Source organism: Pseudopodoces humilis, chromosome 1 (assembly GCF_049639895.1).
Source record: "Pseudopodoces humilis isolate 2021_Gansu_Grassland_sample_001 chromosome 1, ASM4963989v1, whole genome shotgun sequence".
NCBI classification, from domain to species: Eukaryota; Metazoa; Chordata; class Aves; order Passeriformes; family Paridae; genus Pseudopodoces; species Pseudopodoces humilis.
In genome coordinates this window covers 75,166,627-75,184,607 of record NC_142200.1, presented here as the reverse complement: position 1 = coordinate 75,184,607, position 17,981 = coordinate 75,166,627, and the positions used below count along the sequence as shown (strand labels likewise).

The 17,981-nt window shown below is 41.3% G+C and overlaps 2 protein-coding genes across 3 annotated transcripts in view; both read left to right on the top strand.

The window, feature by feature from the left end:
• RETREG1 (reticulophagy regulator 1) overlaps nucleotides 1-8,663 on the top strand; it is a 63,773-nt gene extending 55,110 nt beyond the window's left edge. For both annotated transcript variants that reach the window (XM_088053779.1, XM_005530883.3), the window contains 3 exons: nucleotides 164-228; nucleotides 1,377-1,503; nucleotides 4,458-8,663. In XM_088053779.1, the coding sequence (XP_087909905.1) occupies nucleotides 164-228; nucleotides 1,377-1,503; nucleotides 4,458-4,963 (698 nt within the window). In that variant the 3' untranslated portion in view covers nucleotides 4,964-8,663. The remainder of the gene's footprint in view (nucleotides 1-163; nucleotides 229-1,376; nucleotides 1,504-4,457) is intronic.
• Nucleotides 8,664-9,283: 620 nt separating this feature from the next.
• Nucleotides 9,284-17,068, top strand: ZNF622 (zinc finger protein 622). The gene is made up of 8 exons (XM_088053794.1): nucleotides 9,284-9,400; nucleotides 9,502-9,709; nucleotides 11,345-11,953; nucleotides 13,355-13,612; nucleotides 14,296-14,458; nucleotides 15,222-15,334; nucleotides 16,149-16,292; nucleotides 16,850-17,068. The coding sequence occupies exons 3-8, from the start codon at nucleotides 11,347-11,349 to the stop codon at nucleotides 16,975-16,977; spliced, it is 1,413 nt and encodes a 470-aa protein (XP_087909920.1). The 5' UTR covers nucleotides 9,284-9,400; nucleotides 9,502-9,709; nucleotides 11,345-11,346; the 3' UTR covers nucleotides 16,978-17,068.
• The last annotated feature ends 913 nt before the right edge of the window (nucleotides 17,069-17,981 follow it).

The window sequence follows — 17,981 nt, the reverse complement described above, 5'->3', positions numbered from 1 at the left end:
TCTCAGTCAGGCCTGTTTCCCTGGTAGCATACCACATAAATGATGCACTGTGTCAGCAGCTGGAAGTTTACTCTGCTACACAAGTTGTGTGACAGAGAACACACGCTGAACCTGGAAATCTGTTGTCATGAGTAGGATAAAAAATATATCTTTTTTCTTTCAGAAACAGCAAAAACAAAACCCACAGAAGATGACAGTGAATTAGACATATCAGCTCTGTGTCCAAAGGTGACTTTTTTCAGTCAGCCCTGTCTTGCTTTTAAAATATCTATATAGATAATGGGAGGCTATCTAGACTGCTGTCTCTGGTCTTCTGTGGAAGACTTAAACCTCCCCAGGAGGCTGTGTTCCTGAACTAAGCAATATGCTATAGAAGTGATTCATAGTCTCCATCTTTAGCCTTATACTAATCAACCTACTGCATTTGTGACTTCTGGCCTTCAAGGTAATGGTTTCATTGGCCTACTAGCTAAGAATGTGTTTATTTTGTGTTGGCTGTGGAATGATTACATTAATATTTAAAAACAAAGGTGGTTACTTTTATTTCCAACAGTGAAATTGCAGTTGATTTTTATCAAATTAAAATGCAAAAGGGAAACATTAATAGAAAACCTATGTAATTTGTTGGATATTTTTGTAATCACTTGTCTAATAATTTTCAATGATGGTGCAAACAGGTATATTATCTATAAAATCTTTCTAGATATGTATGAGAACACTCAAATTTCTCATTTTTCTCCTAGTATTCTAAATGATTGTATGGCAAAGGTTCTTCTGTTAGAATAGCACTTGATACTTAAAAGATCATCTTAATAGGAATTATTATGCAATATTTGATCAGTAGTGTATAAAGCCTGACTTTGACAGTGATTGCTTTGGAGGTAGTTTTATGCTGGGGGGGAAAAAAACCAAAAAAATATATCCCATGGGATAAAAATTTGTAGCTGACATAACTAAATATTGTTCAGTAAATTGGTAAAGGATAATATTTTTTTGTTCAGCTAATTTTTGATGATCTTACAGATATTGGGCTGGTTTTTCTGGTCCACGTTTACTCCTTTTGTTACATTATGCATATTTTGTATTTGCAGGCTCATTTTGCTTTCATTATAGTAGGATTTCTTTCAAAATTAATAACTGGAATTTTCTGTGCTTCTTTAGTATAATACAGCCTTTAGTTATTACAAAGAGGGATGCTTCACTTCTAAGCATTGTATAGTATTTTCATATTTCTTCAATTAAGGCTTAAATAGGAGGTGATTTATGTTGCTATGACATACAAGAGGGATTTTTTTTCAGTCTCTAAGCACTGTCTTTCTGAAGTGTGATTTTTTTTTAATGTAAGAATTCCATGTATGGGACTGTTTTCTGTGTAGGTTAGTCCTGCAATTGTTGCCAAAGAGCTGTCAGTGTCTGACACAGATGTCTCAGAAGTATCCTGGACCGATAATGGGACCTTTAACTTATCTGAGGGGTATTCTCCACAGACAGACACATCTGATGGTAAGTAGCAGCTTCATCTATATCATCAGTGGATTCCAGACATGCAAGTTACCTCAAAATGATTAGATAGTTTGAGGACAGGTTTCGGGGTTCTTACTTTTCTCTCTTAAACAAATTTAAGGTTAATCTCAGTGTTTCGTATAATTTTGGATACATCTTGTGTAAGAACAGTCCTCATCTTAAAAATGTTAAAGTACATCAGCAAGTGTCTAAATAAATAAGTAGTGCTGTGTATAACCAGCACATTCAACAAGTGCTAGATGTAGCACTCTATTCTACCAAACCTTTTAGGCAAGTAAACCTTTTAAAATTACTACCAGTGCTTTTGTGGGTAAGTTAAGCAAAATACTGAGGAAGAAACAGTAAATACACTGACTTGTTAAATAGCCAATTAAAGGCAGTGTTATTAGCTTTTACTACTAGAAATGAAGACAGCCAGCAATGAGCCTATGAAGACTTAGACTAGGAAAATATTCTTAAGCACTTGACTTGATCTTGACCAGAAACAAGTTCTTACTTTTTACAGACCAAGCTATCAGTAAACACTTTGCTGAAATAAAGATTAAGGACAACAGTAGTTTGGTGTAATCTCACCTGTGGATCTGTTGCTCTGCTCGTCTTGCATGTCTCCTAGGAAAACTTCCTTGTAAATGACAAGCAGGATGATACTACAGGCCAAATTAATAATTTCCGTTATTTTCCTAATTTTTCAAGTTGTAAATAGACAGCATTGCATGATCACAGAACTGTAAGTTGTAAAAAGCAATTGTCATTCATCTCACCTATCTTCCTGTCCAAAGCAAGTTCAAAGCTCTTTATTCACGCTTTCTGAAGTTTCTCAGGGCTGTGACCACTTGAATTCTGAACACCTTTAGTGGCAGAGATTCAGCAACTTCCCTGGAAAGCCTTTCTCAGTATTTTCTTAACTTCATGATGAAAAGGTTTTTTTCTTATAGTGAGTCAAAATTTCCCATGTTCCAGTTTGTGTCAGTTTACTCTGATCCTTTCACTGTGCACTTTCTAGAAGAGTCAGGCCCATCTTCTCTCTACCTTCCTATTCAGTAGTTAAACTGATTTCCCCTTTGCCACCTTCTCTTGGGGCCAAACGAAGCCCATTCTCTCAGAATCTACATACATCCTGTTCTCTAACCCCCTAAATAATCATGCTGACCCTCCAGGGGATTCAGTCCTGTATACCATTGTCTGTCTAGAACTGGAGAGGTCAAAACTGGGCAAAATAGTTCAATGTGTACTCTCAATTGCTGAATAGAGGAGGAAAATTCCTTCCATTGACTTTCTGCCTTCAATTCGGCTACTACAGCTCAGTGTGTGGTTGGCCTTCCTTGCTGCAAGGGCATACCACTGACTTGCTGCCCACAGATCTTTTTCTGGAAAGCTGCTTTCTGTCTTGTTGCCCCCAGCCTGTACTGCTGCACAGGTTATTCCATCCCAGATGCAAGACTTCACATTTGCTTTTATTGAATGCCATGATGTTCCTTTTCAGCCTGTCCCTTTCTCCAGCCTGTTGAAGTCCCTCTGAAGGCATCATGACCTCCAGAATATCAAATTCACCTGCCCCACAGCAATTCCTTTCTGCCCATGAACTTGCAGAGTGCACTGCAGCCTGTCATCCAAGTCATTAATAAAAACCTTGAACAATGCTGGTGTCTGTCACGGGTTTCAGTCCCTGTGACAGACACCAATAACCAGCCTCCAGCTGCACCTTGTGTCGCTGATGAAGCCTTTGACCCCTGCAGTCTGGCCACTTTTCCACCCACCTTACAGTTCCCGTACCCTGTTTGTTCATCAGCTTGCCTGTAAGGATCATGTGGGAAACTCTATTCAAAGCCTTGCTAAGTGAAAAATTACACCGTTCACTCATCTTCCCCATGGAGCATTTCAGCAAATGGGACATAGACAACAGTGCAAGACCAAATGGGATGCATCCGAGGACTGCCTCATCTCCTGTCAATGCTCTATGCATTTCAGTCACCATTCTGCATGCAGCACAACCCTTCCTCCTCATCTTCCCAGCCTGTCTTTCCTAAAGAAAATGGAGAAAATTACCTATGAGTCATTTTTAGGATTTATTTCCTTACCCTTTATGAATGTTTCTATAACAAGCTCCTATTGCTTGTTTTCATAGAAAGTAAGTTCAAACTGATTACTTTTTACTTTCTCATTCAAATACTTGATGAAAGTACTTGCTTGTGCTTATTTAGGCCTCTCCCACAGGCCATGTACTCCACGGTACGTTTTACACATTTCTAATAACAAATACTGTGTCATTCGTTAATGCAGCCATTAAAATTTAATGTCTGATTACATCCTGCTTTTTATCCTCTTGAAAACAATTCTGATCATCTGTAGAGTTTCCATTTTCTGTTTCCTTTTTAACACAAGCATTGGCCAAGAAAGGAAAAGGAAATTAGTCTTTATATTAGTTTTATATCTTTATTTAAACAGATAAACATTATTTTTATTATTCCATATACATGTTAAAAGTTTGTAACACATCCTTACATGTTTACATATTTGTAGTTTATATATATTGTGAAGAAAAATAAATTTTAGGACTTCATGTGGCTGGTATATTTAGAAATAGCCGTGCTGAAGATTTGCATGGGTTGTTTCATTACATACCTAAAAAAGTTAGCTTTAAAAGTTAGCTTTAAAAAGTTATTTTCTTGAAATAGTTAGGGTGATACCAGTTGATTTGTAGTGCTAGATTTATGACCTCGAAACCATTTTGTTATAGATGTCACACAAAGCTCCTTCTAGTAGAGAACTACTATAGTAGGGATTAGTAAATTGTAATAGTAAATTAGTAATTAGTAAATTAATAGTAAAGTATTCAGAGGAACACTTGCTACTTGCATTTTTGCATATGGCTGCCTTTTTGGGAAACCTTTTGTGAGTGCTAACACTGTTTTCTTCTGTTAACCCTGTAATAGATTTTGACCGACCTAGTGATCATGAAGAAGCTTTCGCTAGAGATCTTTTAGAGTTTCCCTCTTTAGAAAATGGTGCCGGCACAAATGATGACGATGACTCAAGCATCGGTTTGCCCACCCAGCAAAAACGAAGGAAAGAGCAAACTGATGTGAAGGCGGATCACAGACAGAGTAAAGAGAGACCATCCACTGCAGGGTTGTCCTTGCCTTTGACCAGTGACCAAACCTTTAATTTAATGAGTGGAATTGCTGGCGATGTCATCACAGCTGCAGTGTCTGCTGCCATCAAAGACCAGCTGCAGTCCCTACAGCAAGTTCCCTCTCAGGCAGTGCCCAGTTTGAGCGAGGAGACAGACACAGAGGAAGCTGATGACTTTGAACTGCTTGACCAGTCTGAGCTAGAGCAGATTGAGAAAGAATTGGGACTTTCACAAAGTCAAGAAGCAGAATCCCAGGAAAAGAAAAAGTCTTCAGGCTTCCTTTCAAATCTGCTTGGAAGTCATTAACTTGGAATTTGCAGCTGGTAACACAGAAGAAATTCAACAAAAAACACACAAAAAAATACCATCAAATGCAAAAAAAAAAAAAAAAGAAAAAAAGAAAAAAAAAGAAGAAAATTCTGAGCTGTAAGCTTTAACTATCCCTTTAGATGTGTTGTAATAATTTCCCTTATGCAGAGTGAATTAACTGGATAAATATCAGCTAATACTGATAGTTTAATGTTTCTGGTAGTAATACCTCAATGTAATAGCATGGAAATGAATTATCTATCCACTGTTTGGTTGCAGATGCGTGGTGGAAGTCAGTTGTTCTAAACAGTTGGGGGAGAAGTTTCTTTAATCTTTTTGCCAACCATGCATTTTGGGGTCCTGAGCCAAATTTTCAATATAGGCAGTTTATTTACTCTAGTTTTCCAATCATGTAATACAATTAATGACTCATATTGTGAGAGCAAGCTGTCAGAGGACTGCAGTGAGATTAACTGCATCTCATCTTCTTCAATTCTACCAAAGAGTTTGAGTCCCTGCAGTTAGCATTATGTGTAGTGTGTCTGCTATATATGAAACACATTAACTGGCACAACTCGAGTTTAAATATGTGTGCAACACTATAAAACCCCCTAGATTTCATACTTAAAACCTTTGAATTATTTTGGATATGGTGATGCATTTCCAAGTTTTTTGCTGTTATAGGCTTGTAGAGTTGTAAAGTGGCATGTTATATGACTGACCACCTGCTGTGTTCCTTGATGGAGTCTGGTCCGTGGCAGTATTGCCAATGTGAAGTCAGCCAGTGAATCTTTATGTTTTAAAGTTAATATTGTGTAAACTGAACAACCTTTTGGGAGCAGGTGAGGGTAATTATTGTTTGGAGTAGAGATTAGAGATTAAAAAAAAGCATAAAGGTTTTTTATGTGCCACTTCCTTAATGTGAGATTCTGTAGGTTTTGGTTTGGCTTTTTTTCCCACGATAGCTACTTCCACTTGGTACAAAAGTTGTGTTGCAACTGATTATTTTAAGATACTTAGAAGCATTGGGTGAGGTCAGTTGCTAGAGAAGACACTCAGAATCTTCTTCTTGGCATGTAATTTAAAACAAAAAAAGAACTTGTTTAAATTATTTGCCAGTTTAAGTCCACACATGCTAAGTGAGTGGCATGGGATCTCAAGCAGATAACTTATTTTTCTAGGGCTTTTTTGTTCACCTGTGAAAGAACTGCATTGCAATACCAAGCAATAGTAATCCAAGAAATAGAATGAAATAAAGCTAGTTTTTTTAATGTGATGTAAACCATTAGCAAAGTTGAGGGACCATGTCAGCTGCTACTACTACTCAAGTAAATTTCCATTTGCTGGCATTTGAAGAGGTAAATACTGTCATCTAAGACCCTCAAAAAGTACAGCAACAGATTATAAAAATCTTCCACTAACATATATGTATAGGTAAACCTGTGTTTGAAGTTAACTTCATTTTGTATTTTTTTTTCCTTTTGAGGTGGAAAAACAGGCAGATGGCCAAAAAGAGTACAGCAAAAGGAAGGATGCTGAGATTTTTTGACACTAGCTCTATTGTTGCTTGTGCTTTTTGTGTCAGTAATGCATATTGACGGTGTTTGCTATCCTTTACCAGTAAAAGGGTAAGCCTGTGCCTTCATTATCCAATACATAAGTGGATGCTGGATATAGATCTCACAAGATGCAGCTTTCAAAATTACAATATCTCAACACCTGAGTTTCTGGAAATCACTAGAAAACATGGCCCATATCACTTCCACAGTATTAGTTGCTAAGTTTCTTCTTTAGCTTTCACCAGCCTGTTCTTCTCATTTGGAAAAAAACAAATAAACAAAAACATCTGATACCCAACCAAAATTTAAAAAAGCTTTTGTTGGAAAATCAGTGAGTTTAAAAAGTTCTCAGATGACTTAAAAGCCTCATTTCCTTGCCACATGTTTAGGACAATCGGTACAGTTAAAAGAATACAAATCCAAGTTGCTGATGAAGCTTTGTAGGATGTCCAAATAACTGTGTGCTTCCTTCTCCAGGATTACTGGTGGCAGAAGGGGAAACAGGCTGTGAGACAGGGAGAGGCAGGAGGGAGGGAGGGAGGGAGCAGTCCTTCACAGGCTTTTCTGGAGCAGATTGGCAGGACAGACTAGCTAGCTGGCTGTCAATAGTGGCATTGTAACAGTGTGCACTTTATTGTTGTTTTATGAAAAATACTTGTGGCTATAAAAGTATATAATACAGGGGCACTATTCTAGAATAAGAGATCAGAAAGAAAAGCAGTTGGAGGAGTTTCTCAGGCTTTTGTAAATTACCCATTTTCTGGTTTCAAGATGGGTAAATAGATTGATTTTTCTCCAGTACAAGTCTCTTTTTTTTTTTCCTTTTTTTTTTAACTTCTTTTTCAGAAGGAAAAACGAACCAAAACTTGAACAAGTAAATCATTAAAGTTAGGGACATAGTTGCTTATCTGAGTGTCTTTAGAATTTTTTTTCTGCTGTCATGGTGGTCAATTATACTCAAGGCCCTAAATACTGTGTAATGGGAAGGATGTAATTCTGTAACATTTAATATTCTTCCTTAGGTAGTGAAAGATGTCTAATTTTCTGCAGGAAATTAGCTCTTCCCTTCCACACAACCACATGTAAGAAACACTTTGCTTGGACACAATACATTCCACTGCCAGCAGTTCGCCAGCAAAACACAAAGAAAATGTCTCTGTCCTTTGTGGATCCCTTCCACACTGTCCTCAGTTGGAAATCCCTTCAGAAAACTTAATTTTGCTGTATTATAGCCACAGCCACGAAATAGCAGTTCCTTAAAAATTCCCGTCACAATGGTCCACAGTGTCTTTCCTACCGAGCAGCGTCATCACCTTCCCATCCTTCAAACAGTGCATGGGCAGGAAGACAGGCAAGGGGGTATAAGGCAGCACATAGCTTTGAAACGTGCAGTTTTTCCATGGAAAGCCTGCTTGTGTGTGATTTTCCAGTCAAAAGGCACACGGGCAGCGTAGAGGGTGTAGTGTGAGCCAATGCCGTGGGTAACGGTGTGTGATCCTGCCCTGGGATCAGTACTGCTTGTGTTGTGTGTGTGCTCGTACCTGGCAGCAAAGGGCTCACCCTCCTGTGCCTTGCAGTGGCTTCTTCACGCATCCTGATGGAAGAAAAGGACATACGTCAGGGCAGGGATCCAGGTCACTCTTTTGTACTCGGAAAATTTCCCCTTGTTTCAGTCCATGTGAGTGACAGGATCATCATCTGATTGGTGGCCTTGGGTGTGTCAAATCCAATGCAAAAGCACGTGGAGTTTCCATGAGTACATACCACACACCTACTGAGCATTCTTCTGTTTGTTAGTGGAGAAAAATACTATGCAGAGGAGGTTAAACAATTGTAACCCAAAGTAACAGGATCTGAAGAGATACTCGTTCTACTTGTTCTGTGTTCGTTCTGCACTTTTCCCAGACTGTCCCAGCCTTCTGAACAAATCCCTGTAGTCTCCACGTTTGTTCTCAGCACATGAGCGGCGTCACAGTCTGTGAGTAACCTCCACCCGAGCAACCAGAAACTGGAGAATTACAAAATGTCCGTATTTAAGTATTCTGCAGCACTTTACCTGCCTGATCACTGTTTTGTAAACATGGAACTATTATATTGATTGTTTTAATAAATATGTGTTAGTTTTTATCTTTCATCAACTCATTGTGTGTTTGCTCCCAGAAATGAAAAAAAAAACAAACCCTATAACAACAAACAGGGTGACCTTATCACTCTCTAATTACCTGAAAGGAGGTTCTAGCCGGGTGGGTTTGGCCTCTTCCCCCAGGTAACCAGTGATAGGACAAGAAGACACTCGTAAGCTGCAGCAGGAAAGGTTTAGGTTGGACATTAGGAAGAGTTCCTTCACGGAAAAGGTGGCTGGATACTGGATTGGGCTGCCCAGACAGGTGGTGGAGTTACCGTCCCAGGTAAGATTGGATGTGGCACTTAGTGCCATGGTCTAGTTGACAGGGTGGTGTTCGGCCATAGGTTGGGCTTGATGATCTAAGACATCTCTTCCAACCTAATTGATTCTGTGAAAAATCAAACAAACAGAGCAAAGACAAAACAACAAACAAAGCCCAACCCACGGAGGACAGGCCGCAGCAGCCCTGAGGCGGCGCTCCCGCCGCTCCCTGCCCCGCGCCCTCCGGCCGCCAGGGGGCGCGCGCGGGCCGCTCCCGCCGGAAGCCGCGTGGCCGCTTCCTGCCCGCGCGCCCCGCCCTGCCCCTTGCCCGGCTCCGCCAGCTCTGCCAGCTCCGCCGGCCGCAGGTGCGTGTCCCCGGCATGAGGGCCGGGAGGGGACGGGATGGGAAGGCATGACTCGGCCTGGCCTGGCTCGGCCCGGCGAGGGTAGCGGGGGGCCGTCTGCGCTCCTTTGGGCTGCAGGCTCTCGGTGAGCCCGGCCTGGTCCACGCCTGGCCTGGTGGCTCCCGGCTACCGCCTGCGCCCCGACGTATCTCTTGTTTCATTTTATTTGTATTTATTTATCTATAGGTTTGGCCCGAATTCTTGTTGTCCGTGTATTAAACATCTGCCTTGCACCAGGATTAGGGACTCGGACTCGGTTTCAATCCAACTGGAAACAGCTAAAAATCGGCCGTAATAAAGAGCCTCAGGGGAGATCGCGATTTGTCTGGAAGGGCTTGGCTGTGCTGCGGGTTTGTGAGTGCCTGGGGTTTCGTTTTCCTGAGCCCCACACAAGGTAGGACTCGGGGCTTCGGTCCCGTGGCTTGAAACGGGAGGGGAAAATGCAGGTGGGTCATGGGAAGGTGTCGTGTAACTACACGGGATTTCTCTGTTTTATGCAGTTTGAGTTGTAAGCACACCTGCGCCTAGTAGTCAGAGGTGGAGGTTTATGTCTTTGGTTTCTTTTAGTTACAAACCTCTTCTTCTGAGCTGCTTTCTTTTGGGTGGGGCGGAGCGGGAGGAGGTTGGAGGTTTAAAATGCCCCTGTGGTAATGTAGCGTGTAGCTGCTGTCTGTCTGTCATGGAACAGGGTGTTCTGCCCCAGGGGTCTGCAAGGGCCTGTCGCTGACAGCCAGCGTGGCTTGGCGTCAGTGCTTCATGGCAAAGGTTGGTGCTCGGGCGGGGCGAGGGGCAGGGGAACGCCTTGGGGAATACTCGAGATCTCTCAGTGGGCGGAGAATACGCTTTTCTCTGAAACACAAAATGCATGTTACACTGAGTAGATGCTTATAGTACTTTAAGTAAAATAACATGGCCTTTATTTTGTGCATCCCCCCTGTCACTGTAGCACTGCAGACAGCACAAGCAATAATAAGTAAGGAGCCCAGTGGTTCCAGGGGAATGAAATGAGCATTTCATAATGTAGCTTTGGGGAGGGGCTGCTCTTCCTTTCCCTGCTTTCAGATCCCCTCCTGCTCATGTATTATTTTTTTTTTTTCTCCAGATTAAGCCACAGTTTTTCTAAATCAATTAAAATATGAGGGTGCTTTCTGTGACCTCCAAATGACAATTTTTTTTTGCTCTTTGCTTTTGGAGCATTCAAGAAATTCCATCAACTTTGTTTAATAAAAAAAAAAAAAAAAGCTATGTTTTCTTAAACAGTGAGAAGGAAGGAAATATATGGGTTTGGAAAGGACAGCATCACTGCTCTGCAGTTGTCCTGTCCCATTCCCATTAACATGGCTCAGCTGGATGGTGGAAAAGTGGAAGGAGATCAGGGTTAGCAGTGGCTTCAAGTGCTAAATCTAGGCATGACTGACTGCATCTCCAGATGAACAGCACTGCAGGGTAAAGTGTTGTCAGCACAACTGGTATATATAGGCACTGCTCCAAAGTAGCTAAGAAGGCTTTATTTTTAAATGCAGTGATTTTTTTTTTTTTTTTTTTTTTTTTTTTTTTACCATTTAATAAGGCTGTGGAAAATAGAAAATAGGCCTGTAAGCAGACCTTTTTTTACCCTTATGTCTGAGGAGTCGCTGGTCTCATCAAAGTCTTAGAGTTGGCAGAACATGAGCTTGTTAAGAACCTTTAGTCAATGACCTTTAGTGAAAAATGTAGAGCTTTTGAAATACTGTTGCTGTAACTGGGGGCTCTCTCCTGCATCCCAATCCCAACAGGCACAGCAGGTTCCAGAGCTGGAATGCTCAGCTGTTGCTGTGGTACAAGTAAACACAAAGTCTTTTAAGTTTTCTCTCTTGCTCCTGCCCATGAATACTGCACTCATTGCTGATGCTGGTGTTTAATAAATTCAATTTTGAGCAAGAACTGTGAGTCTGATCTTTAAAGAAGGTTGTCAGGATGTTGTGTTGGGGCTTTTTTTTGTCTGTAACTTAATTTTTTTAGCATGATTTTATTTTTTCCCATTTTCTAGTAATGGCCACCTACACTTGCATCACTTGCCGTGTGGCTTTCAAGGACGGTGACATTCAGCGAGCCCATTACAAAACTGACTGGCACAGGTACAACCTGAAGCGTAAAGTTGCTGACATGCCTCCTGTCACTGCTGAGAATTTCCAAGAGCGAGTTCTGGCACAGAGAGCAGTAGCAGAGGAGCAGAACAAAATCACTGCCACTTACTGCACAGTGTGCAGCAAGAGGTTCTCCACCTTCAATGCCTATGAGAATCACCTGAAGTCCAAGAAGCACCTGGAGCTGGAGAAGAAAGCTGTCCAAGCTGTCAGCAAGAAGGTGAAAATATTAAATGAGAAGAATCTGGAAAAGGGACTAGCCCCAGAGAGTGTAAATAAAGATGAAATGAACACAGCTATTCAGCAAGCCATCAAAGCCCAGCCATCTTCATCTCCTAAGAAGACACCTCTACCTCCTAGTAATGTGAGTGGCTCTCCAGTTTCCAGGGAAAGCACCAGCTTGTCCCACAGCAGAGAACGACCAGAAATACCTCCACGGCTGCAGTGGTTTGAACAGCAAGCAAGGAAGCTGGCCAAGCAAGAAGCAGGGGAAGAAGAGGGTAATGAAGAAGGTAAGGCAGTAAACACACTGACAGAGAACAGCCTGGGATAAGCTATGGTTTGAGCAAAAGCTTCCTCTTATTTCTGTAGCAGTGCAGCATTTTCCATCGCAGAAGGTCTTGCTGTTGATTTTCAGTTTAACAAAGGAGTTAAGGTTGGTCCCTGTTTGCAGTCAAGGACTCTGTTAGTGTCTGAACTGCCAACTGTTCAACTTAACAGACAGACAGTAATGTAGTAAAGATTGAATATAGTCACTAGTATGAGCACTGCTTCTTTTCCCACATAAAAAGTCAAAGAAAGTTTCATTTAAAGAAGGCTAATGTAACAGGTTACCCTAAAACTGCTTCTGAAAAATAAATGAACAAAAATTCAGGTGTGATCATTTGCTATTGTCCCAACTCATTTTCTGTTCTGTTGAAGGGAGGTGGGACTGTGGTTGATTTTGTTTCCTTCTGCCCACCAAGACCAGAGGAGAAAGTTTACTCTTTAACCTGTGTGGCATCACTCCTTGGCATGTTGATGTCTGTGTTAAAATGTGTTAAAGAGTTGTTACCCCAGTGGCCTGTTGCTGTGAATACAGCTGTGTTGGAGTTCAGCCTGGAAAGCAGACAACTGAAAAGATCAGAGCTTCAGAATTTCCAGAAAAGGGTTATTTTTAACCTGGATGCTTTCAGTGCTGTATTTGACAGTGCAGCTCCAAACACATCTATTGGAGCAGTTGAGTGGGGTGATTGAGCTGTAGCAAGGGGACGGGTGTGAATGAGGTGGAACTTCATTCCAGCTTCTAAAACCCATGTCACATTACTGTATCTGTTACAGCAGTTTTGTGCTCTTGAAATTTAATTTGCAGTTCAGTGAATCTGTTCTACAGGAGAAGAAACATTTACCTCTGAACACACATTGTAACACCTAAAGAAGAAGCCAGCTTTCACCTGTCTAGTATTAATGTGTTAGTCATAAATTGTATTGCGAAAATACTCAGTAGGTCTCTGAATGTTAATTGTTCTTTTAAGTGTGTGAACAAGAGTGTGTTTTCCCTCACTGCTGGAAACGAGTATTTTCCTGATGTTACCAGAGTTGTTTTCAGTGAGCCGTACTTGTGTTCTTGTGTTGTGGTGAATTAAATTTAAGGCCTAGAAACAGCAGTAAAGTGTTAATAGTTGAGAAAATGGTGGGGGGAAAGTAATCTGCCAATTTTTTTATGAGCAACCTTGTGGTTTGCTGTACATCTTAAAAATAAATGTCTTTCAGTGGCAATGGTAAATTCTTGCATCTGGAAGTGACTGTGTGGCACTTAGCTGTAAGAACAAAAATGCAGTATGTTCTAGATGGCTTTTTCTAACTTATTTGGGACTTACTTTGCTTGGGAAAAGTATAAAATAAATATCTTTTTTTAAAACTTCCTTTAAAAGACTGGGAAGATATGGATTCTGAAGAAGACATTGGCTCCGATGAAGAGATGGAAAGTGTGGAAGAAGAGGAAGACGAGCAACAGGCAGAGGCTGAAAGCATTCCTGCTGTTGGGGCCATACCAGTCACAGACTGCTTGTTCTGTCCCCATCACTCTAGATCTCTCACAAAAAATGTGGCGCATATGACAAAAATCCACAGCTTCTTTATTCCAGACATAGAGTACCTTGTGGATCTCAGAGGACTAATCAAGTATCTTGGTATGCCTGAATGTTCTCTCATTTTTTGTCAGGATAATTATATTCTGGTAGTGCTTATTTTCATTTGGATATGACACCAAATGTTTTGGTTTGTGTTGCTTTTTCTCTGCCTGAGTGCTGTCAGTATTTTGATCATGAGCAGGACTACAGGCTTTCCAGGGAAAAGGTGAGAACATTTGGATGAGCAAACATGGTCATGTACCCTGTAGGTCTCACATAGTTTTCTGATGTTCAGATAATGTGAAATTTGGGGAAACATTCTGTTGCTGAAGCATGCATATGAACTTTGTTGTCCTGCCTGTGAGTCACAAGTATTTGTCTCTTTGGTTTACAATGCTTGTGAGAGAGCTAAAAGCTAGGAAAAAATGTATCATCCTTCAAGTTTAAAAATTATGATGAGAATAAAATAATTTTGGAGTATTGGATAGAAAAAGATATTGGAAGAAATTTGTTATTAAGACTACTGAATGACCCATACCTTGTCACAAGAAGTCTTTTAATGGCCAGACTTGTCCCTGATGGGGTCATGGCATAGGATTAGCAGGGCTATCCTGGAAATTAAGGGCTCAAGGCTCCTCTTCAGTCTCTCTGCCTGCAAGCTGGGAAGGCTGTGTCACAGAAATGTTAATTACTGGCTGGGGAGATTTTGTTCAGACTAATAGAAGTGCCAATGTTTCCTGCAGGAGAAAAAGTTGGCGTTGGGAAAATCTGCATCTGGTGCAATGAAAAGGGGAAATCCTTCTACTCTACGGAAGCAGTCCAGGCTCATATGAATGATAAAAGCCACTGCAAACTCTTCACAGATGGAGATGCTGCCCTGGAATTTGCAGATTTCTATGATTTTAGGTGAGGTCATTTTTCTTTGAGTGGGACACAGACAAAAGGACAGTTAAATATCACATTATAAACTATTATTCATTCTTTAAATTTAGTGGTGTTTCAGGTTCTAGTATTTATTTTGCATTGCTGGTTCCCTACTTTTTTGGGTAATGGTAACAGCAAGATTGGTTGTCTTCTTCTGTAACCATTAGTACTAGTCCTACATTTTGAATTCTGTTTTGTATGTGTGCTGTTACTGAATTGAGATTTCAGTGTACCAGCAAAGGCCATAAAAGGTCATAACTGTCTTTCCCATTACCTTTTAAACAGATTGTAGACTTAACACCTACCGTGGGTTTCTTATGTAAGTTTTGCTGTGTAGCTGAACAGAACTGCTGTGATGTAGAGGCCTCTTTTTGAACTTCCTGCAATTTATGCTAAACTCTGTTCATTTTGGTCAGAAATACCTCATACTATGGTGACAGGTGGAGCTCCTGGGAGCACACATTCAGTTAGCTGTGCAGAGCTGGTGACCTGCACCCTAGTGGCTTTTCACCATAAGTCACTATTAAGCACATCTGTGCCGAGTTGCACAACAGGATGGAGGAAAGAGATTCCTTTCCTCCAGGCTTTGTTCAGGGCAGGGTTCTGCTGTTAGGAACTCCCAGACCAAGGCAGGTGGAACATGACAGTGTTTGTGCTTTGCTGCAGCTGTGCATGGTGGATCTTTTGTAGAGTGGGTCTGTGGTTGCTTACTATGTTTAAAGCATGTATTGCTGCTCTTCCACAGGAGCAGTTACCCTGATCATGAGGATGGGAAAGATGTGGAGAGTCCTGGAAAGCGCCTGGCAGAGAAAGAGTTGGATTATGATGATGACACCATGGAACTTATCCTTCCATCAGGTGGGCACAGGGCTTCTGTTACAGCTTACTTTCTCTGCACTTCCCATATCTACCTCCAGTACTTGCAGCACAGGCCACTGTTGTGCTTTCCTCTGGGAAGGGAGAAGATACTTGTGCATTTAAGTGTCTTTGGGGTTATGTCTTCACCTTCCATTATTTTCACTGCCAAGTAGTTCAGCTTCTTCAGCATTGATGGATATGTGGACTGGGGCTGTGGGTTGCTTTTCCCATTTTACATCTTCATTATCATGTCACTCTCATATACTCCAACAAGAGTCCTCATAGTTGTTTGAGTGTAACTTGGAGAGGCTATAATTTAGGTTATCTAGTGTTAGGGTTTTTTGTAGCAAGACAGCTCTTATCTAATTCAGTAAACTAGTTCAGTAAATTAAATTATTAAATAGCATTTAGTTTAGCATTTGGCACGCTCACTTGCTTTTTTTTTTTGTTTGGTGGTTTGGTATGAAGGGACCTTAGGCTTTCATTCTGAAAAGTGCTGCTAACTCTGCAGTTACACAAATTTTCCTGAATGTCAGCAAGTGGCTTCACTAATGTTTTTACTTGAAACAACATTGCCTCTCTACATTCCACATACTGTCTTTTCATTCCACTAATGAAAATTTTCTTTTCTGATAACTGCCTGTTTATTATCTGAGCTAAGGCCCTCTTGAAAATCCTAAAATTTTTAAGGTTCTGGACTCTTTAAAAACATTTCTCAGCAGAGAGATTTTCCATAGTTTTCACAGTGTGCTTGAGTACTCCATTTCAGAAGCTGTTTCATGATGGATAGTAAGATGTCCCCTCCTATGAACAGGTGCCAGAGTGGGTCACCGTTCCTTGATGAGGTACTACAAGCAGCGTTTTGGTGTGACAAGAGCTGTGGCTGTTGCGAAGAACAAGAAAGCTGTGGGCCGGGTGCTGCAGCAGTACCGAGCCTTGGGCTGGACAGGGCAGGCAGGTGAGTGACAATGGGAGGGCTTTGCAGAGGAGAAGGCTCTGGGATGTCTGCACTCTCCAATTCCAGAGGTCAACTTTGCTTTACACATCATGGGGTCTATGCAGTAGTTTCTTCCACTCAGTTCATTTTAATTCCTGACAGAATTAAGATACAGGAAATTTGTTTCTAAAATCCAGTGCAGCTTCTGTGCAAGCTTTTTCATTCCATTGTTTGTGATACTTGCTTGGTTTCTGCCCTGTCTAAGCCAATACTCTTGGTATTTAAGTCATGCTTTGACAGAATGCTTTTCCAGTTGGAGAACAGTGTTGTATCCACTTTTGAAATATAAGAATCACACTTGGAATGCAAAACAACCTTTAGCCTTAATCACAGTCATGGGTATTTGTAGAGGGAACTGGGCTTTCTCCAGAGAAAAGTGGAAAGAAGAGTGCTAGTATGGGAAGGAAAACACCTGTAGGCAACTGCTGAAGTACGTGGTCAGGTCAATTGGTTGGCATACAAATTTTGAGTAAGGTGACAGACATTGATCCATCTCTTTTCCTTCTTTCTCCCTGCAGGGGCCATCTCCACTCAGCAGCGTGACATGCAGTACCTGCAGAGGATGAAGTCAAAGTGGATGCTCAAGACAGGAATGAGTAACAATGCTACAAAGCAGATGCATTTCCGGATGCAAGTCAGATTCTGAGTTCCAAAGAGAGCTGCCTACAATTGGTTATGGGAAGGGGAATTTAATGGTGTCGGATTCTCTTATTAAAATGGACTTGGTACCTATCAAATGCTGATGTGTTTGCTGGTGTGACTTCCTCTGTAAAAAGAAGGTCAAGGAACTTGTTGCAGCAGCCCTCTCCTTAGAAGGTAGAAATGAGCCAAGACACAGTTTTGTCGTTTATCACAGTATGAAAAGGGTCCTGGTTTATTCCACTTTACAATTCTGTTATTCTGCGTCTAGCCATTCACTGACTCTGGCTGCAGCAAGCACCTACTGTAGCTTTCCCTTTCAGACTGACTGCTGGTTATTTCCTGCTAGGCTGTGACTGCACGTATTTGTTTGCAGACTCTGAATGAAAGCTTTTACCTAGTTAGATTATGAGTGCAGGTTCCAACAACAGGCTCTAACTGCAGACCCAGACTGACCTCACAGCAGTGATTCTCCTGTTCTGCACTGTCCTGGATTGTGCCTTCAGAATTGTGCCTCTTCCTCTACATCTTCCCATCCACCCCTGACTAGCCAACCCACCCCTTTTAGCTTTATTGGATATAGCTGTGACTCATCAGGGGTGAGGCTGTATTGGGTAATTAACACAGCTGTTACTTACCAGGGGTGAGGTCACCTGTAATCCCTTCTACACTTACCTCTTCTGAAATAATGGTGGGTCTAATTTAAAAATAAAATATCTTCAGTGGAACATGTGGCAAAGTAGTCATGACTGATGGTACATGTATAGTCTTGCTGCCTGTCTTTGTGCAGCCCATTTCTGGGGGGCAGTTGACACTGTCATTTGTCTGAATATCCTAAGTTTCCAATTCTGCTAACTGGTTGAAGCCAAGAGGAGATCCTAGATCTAAATGCTTCAGATGGAGTGTATTAGATGTTTTCTGTTGTAGTGCTAGGCATATTAGCTGGGTGTTTTGGAGTTCTAGCTGGCACTGTTGGGGTGAAAATTTGAGAGCAAAGTTTCATGGAAGGCA